Below are 5,034 nucleotides of genomic sequence, written 5' to 3' on the forward strand. Positions count from 1 at the left end.
CTTGATGTCTTATCATGTCTAAATTGTATTCCATTCGATCAGTCTGATCTCTCAATATTAAAAAAAAATTGCGTCTCAAATCCCTAAGCCTACGCTGCCAACCCTTGGACCTAATAATAAAATTTATACACTCAGGCCCCCCTTCTCAACTAAAGTCTCAACCCACTCCTGGTCTGAAAGCACTGCCATTCCCTTTTTGCGCAAGCTACTTTAATACAAAGCCAAAGCAGCAAAAATAAATAAATAAATAAATAAAATCTATATTTATATATTTTTCAAAAGAAAAGTAAGCCCTACAAAATATTTCTTTTAAAAAAAACAAAAGGAGATAGATAAAGAGAGTGAGGCAGCCTACCTCAAAACAAAAGGCTCTATACCTCCATGTATTAAGCTTCCTCCTCCAACTCTCAATTATATTTCAGTTCCAATACTGATCAGGACTATAAGTTTCTTCTCAAATTCAAGTTTACTTTGAGAGCTTCAATTGATGCAGCAGGTGATCATGGAGGGCAGTAGCAGTAGCGGTTCTACCGCCCCAACATGGTGGAGCTTGAGCAACACGATGACGCCCTTCCCGCAACCTCCCAATAATTCTGAGATGTGGCATCAAGACCATGGAAGCCAAGATTTACCAGAGTCATGGTGCCAACTTATACTGTAAGGGAAAAAAAACATAAATTAAAACTATACTTTCCTTCTAAATCTCTGAGATCTAGGGTTTGTGCGTAAAATATTTGTTATCTGATAATATATAGAATGATCCAGCGGAGGGTTTGTCGCAGAAGAAGAGAGACACGGGTTCAAGAAGATGGAGATTAATAATAGTTGCGGAGTGTTACTGGATCAATTGCTACGCGAGCAGGTGGCGTTTCCATCACCACTTGCAACACAAATAACAGGGTTTCATCAGCAGCAGCATGATCAAGTGCAGAGCCATGGATCATCCTCGTGGAATAAAAATCCTATTCTTGCAGCTTCATCTCCCCCGTCGTGCGTCACCACCAGTTTCAGCCCTCACAACATGCTGGACTTCTCACACAAGCCTAGGCAGCAAAGCGACGCTAATAACTCTTCTGAGGTAATTATTAATGAGACAAAAGGCTTAATGATCCAGTTAACTGATAAAATCTTACCACTCTTACTTGTTAATTAGCTTATACTGAAATGTTGTTGTATAATTACTAAGGGAAACAGCACAGAAACTGCTCCAGCTTTGAAGAAAGCTAGGGTTCTTGGGTGCTCTTCTAAATCTACTCTTATCAAGGTCGGAACTAACATATATATATCATTTACTTAAAAACTGGCAAGGTTAATATATATATATATATCTTTGTGAATTCTTTTATATATGCTAGCTCTTTCTTTTGCAAGTTGATATGTGAGAATTAATTATATATTGGGGTATGGCTTCAGGTGAGGAAGGAGAAGCTAGGCGATAGAATAACCACACTGCACCAGTTAGTGTCCCCATTTGGAAAGGTATTTAATGCAGCTTTTTAATGGAACACAAATTCTATTCCCATTTCTGTTGCATTTAATGCTGGATACATATTTACTCATTATCAAAAATAAAAAATGAGGATTTATTAATTATCGGATCAAAATAAGTAATTAAACTGATCAAGGTGTTCTTGGCCACTCAATAATTTGCTTATTTGATGTTTCGAATAAAGAAAACCTGACACGAACTCCTTTTTAGACTGACACAGCGTCGGTGTTGCAAGAAGCCATCGGCTACATCAGATTCCTCCACAGTCAAATCCAGGTCAACCAAATGTTTCACTCTTCTCTATCTAATTCTTTAACTTCTTCCACACTGAAATCAAGTGAAATTGAAACAAAGAGAGAAAAGTGGGAGCTGTACATGCACGCAGTAAAAGGAAGGCATTATAGTATTCAACATATTTGTTTGAGTTAGTACTGTTGTCTTGTGGTAATATTTTCTGCTCTTCTTTGGTGCGTATTGTTTGTAATTTTGTAGGCTCTAAGCTCTCCGTACCTGCAGCAGCAGAAGCAGCAGGCCATGAGGCAGCAGAAGCAGATGCAGCTTGTGAGTAATTATACTTATACTGCTACAATTCCCCACAAATTATATAGCTAGCATGCAACGAGCTCACTCTCAGAAAGAAAGATAAAGAAAATTTTAGGTTATATATATAGTATATTTATTTTTAATTTTTAACCTTGAGATTTATAATTAGACTGAGGGTCAGATTTGTGGATCACAGACATCTGGATCTGATCTACACTACATGAAAAGTATATATCTAAAGAATCTCACTGAAAAGATGCTTTATGTACGACACAACTGAAGGCATCTGTTTGGAAAGAAAACTAAAGTTGCATCGCCTTTACAGCTTTGAGTCACACTTAATTGTACTCCTTTAGCTAATTAATTTTATGCAGCTCTTAAAACTGTTGAATGATGAGTTTCGATTGTTTGATTAGGGGAACGATGAGGCCGATGGCGATGACGAGACAAGAAAAGACTTGAGGAGTCGAGGACTGTGCCTTGTCCCGGTCTCCTTCACCATGCACGTAGGAAGCGACAACGGCGCAGATTTGTGGGCAGCTGCTCTTGGTGGAGGATTCTGAATTCTGATCCTGATCAGGATTCTCGAGGAGCTAGATACACAACAGTTTGCACATGTAATAGTTATGTTCTTGAAATTAACATGCATTCATGCATGGCATAGCATCATTAACAGTCATTCTACTCGAAAATGAAGGCTGATTGCTATTTTTGTTTTTTTTTTGGGAGGGCTAATGATGTTATGGAAGCTGGTTAATTGCATGGAACATAGCATGGCATTTGGCAGACATATATATATCATCAACGACATTAGTTATATTTGTTTTTCCTAGACTCTCCAACTCGTATATATTAATTAGGCTGCCATGAGCGAATGCATGGCATGGTGTAACACTTGAAAAGTGTAATTATTATTCAGCAGAATAGCAGCACTACTCTTTAATATGCCTTTGAGAGTATACCTTGATGTTTAATTCTAGCTCAGTAGTTTGCATGCAGTTCCATATATTGCCATTATAACTATGTCGATCATTGTTTAATTTGTAGCTAGCTGTGAATTAGAAGAATAGCGATTACAGTTCATCTAAAGTGTTTTCAGACTATTTCATCCTTTAATTTGTGCACTACACCTATGCATGGAGTAGTAGTTGACATAGACGTTCGACAATTGCATGGTATAGGGACACATGTGTCATCTTTTTAAATCGGAGGTTACGTATTTAAGATTTGTTGTTACTTAAACTATAATGGGGTACAAAATTATGCTTGAATTGATTGGACTAGTCGAGCTGGGTTCCATAATAAAAAAGTCATTGATATGACTTTTTGATTATTCAATTCTAAAAAATATTCTCTACTCACCTATCTAATTTCTTGGATCATATATAGAGTTCAACAAGATAACTAGAGCAAATTCTTAATTAGATATGTGCATAAGTTACTCGTAGCAAGGGAGAATATATATTACATGCAAACATATTGTGAGCATATTGTTTAATTTGGTACATGATAATATATAATTATAATAATGATATAGGTACTTTTATTGCATGCATGGCATATATATTTTGTTATAGTTTTACTGTGGCTTTTGCTAGTTTGTCTATGTTTGTAAAATTGTTATTATGAAATGTTTTCCTTTGAAAGATGTTCTTTTGCCTAAGGTAATTATTCATTCTCACTTTTCTAGAGGTTATTTTCTTCATATTTATCCTCCTTTTCTGTATTTATGGTGAATATTTTGAAAGAATAAAATTTTTCTCTATTGGTTAGGCTACCTAGTTTAACATATATAGCTACTACCTCATTGCTTACTCTTGTTCTCTTAGTATGGCTAGGCTCTTTTTTGAACAAATTCTTTGGCAAAAAAAAAAATAATCAGTTGATATAATTATTGTTAGAAAAAAAAGATAAAGCAATAATTTATTAATGGACTCAGCTAACTAGATATTCAAATGTGCAATAATTTATTAAGGAATTTAAAACTTATGTGAGAGTAAATAATTTAGAAAATTTTAATCAGGCCACGTTCATTATTAATAAATTAAACTGTTAATCAACAAATAAATAAATTATTCCTTCAAACTGCCATTGAGTAAAAGTTAAGCGGTAAACGCTGCCAAAAAACTTTTTGGTCTCGAATAAAAATAGGTTTTAAAACTACTAATCTGATTTTTAAAAGTAGCAACAAAAATGCTAAATATTTTCTTTTCAAATAATCCCGCCTTTTTATCGATTAATCCCGCTCGTTTATCAATTATCCTCGCCTTTTTATTATTATAAATATTTCATTGTCTTTTATTATTATCAATTAATTCCGCCTGTTCGTCCGCATTTCATCCTCACGATCAGTTCCCTGTGATGGAATCGTCTGTGCTTCTCCCGCCGGTTCCGATCCCTTGCATCTCCTGGCGCGTCGGTCGACGCAATCAGTACTGACCGTGCTTCTTCTTCCATGGCGAGCAGCCTCCTCTGCTCCGGCGATAAATGTCAAGCGCAGTCCTCCACCCAGTCTCGTGGGGAGAAGAGATGTCATGTCACTGCCTCTTCCGTGGCTTCCTCCCCTATCAAGCTCTCTGCTGTGAAGAATCTTGTGGTCTCCGACAGAGCCGGATCCGCCCCTGCCAAATGCCGTCCTGCCCCCCGTACTGAGCCAGCCCCTGTCAAACACCGTTCTGCCTCACCTGCGGAGCCATTAGACGACGAACGCAAGATCCGTGACACTACCGGCGCTCTTGCCGACTAATTGGTCGTTGACAAACCAGATGCCGACCCCACTGATCATGAAATAGCCGCCGACACAGTCCGGAACGACAGCGACTGCGTTCCGTTGACCCCGCGGCGAGGGCAACTACAGCTGTTCGCTAGCTTTTTAATTTGTTAAAATTTAATACCTGTGTTCAATAAATTTTTAATCATTTAATTAATTCCTGTTTCTTGTTCTAATGGAGTAGATCATTACTGGGATCGCGTTGCATCCAGTGCAAATAGATCGTTGAACT

The 5,034-nt window shown here is 37.3% G+C and overlaps 1 protein-coding gene across 5 annotated transcripts; it reads left to right on the plus strand.

Annotated features, from left to right (window-relative positions):
- Positions 1-330: 330 nt before the first annotated feature.
- On the plus strand, positions 331-2,866 carry LOC122051853 (transcription factor bHLH68-like). Of its 5 annotated transcripts, XR_006131573.1 has the most exons (8): positions 331-657; positions 766-1,078; positions 1,187-1,264; positions 1,414-1,479; positions 1,700-1,765; positions 1,982-2,050; positions 2,449-2,649; positions 2,762-2,866. XR_006131573.1 is itself a non-coding variant. In XM_042613178.1 (7 exons), the coding sequence occupies exons 2-7, from the start codon at positions 809-811 to the stop codon at positions 2,593-2,595; spliced, it is 696 nt and encodes a 231-aa protein (XP_042469112.1). In that variant the 5' UTR covers positions 331-657; positions 756-808; the 3' UTR covers positions 2,596-2,866. The 5 variants fall into 5 exon arrangements, 4 of the variants coding, with proteins under 4 accessions (XP_042469112.1, XP_042469093.1, XP_042469105.1 ...); XM_042613178.1 differs by having other exon boundaries at positions 756-1,078; positions 2,449-2,866; XM_042613159.1 differs by having other exon boundaries at positions 2,449-2,866.
- The last annotated feature ends 2,168 nt before the right edge of the window (positions 2,867-5,034 follow it).

Source organism: Zingiber officinale, chromosome 1B, assembly GCF_018446385.1.
Source record: "Zingiber officinale cultivar Zhangliang chromosome 1B, Zo_v1.1, whole genome shotgun sequence".
Lineage (NCBI taxonomy): Eukaryota > Viridiplantae > Streptophyta > Magnoliopsida > Zingiberales > Zingiberaceae > Zingiber > Zingiber officinale.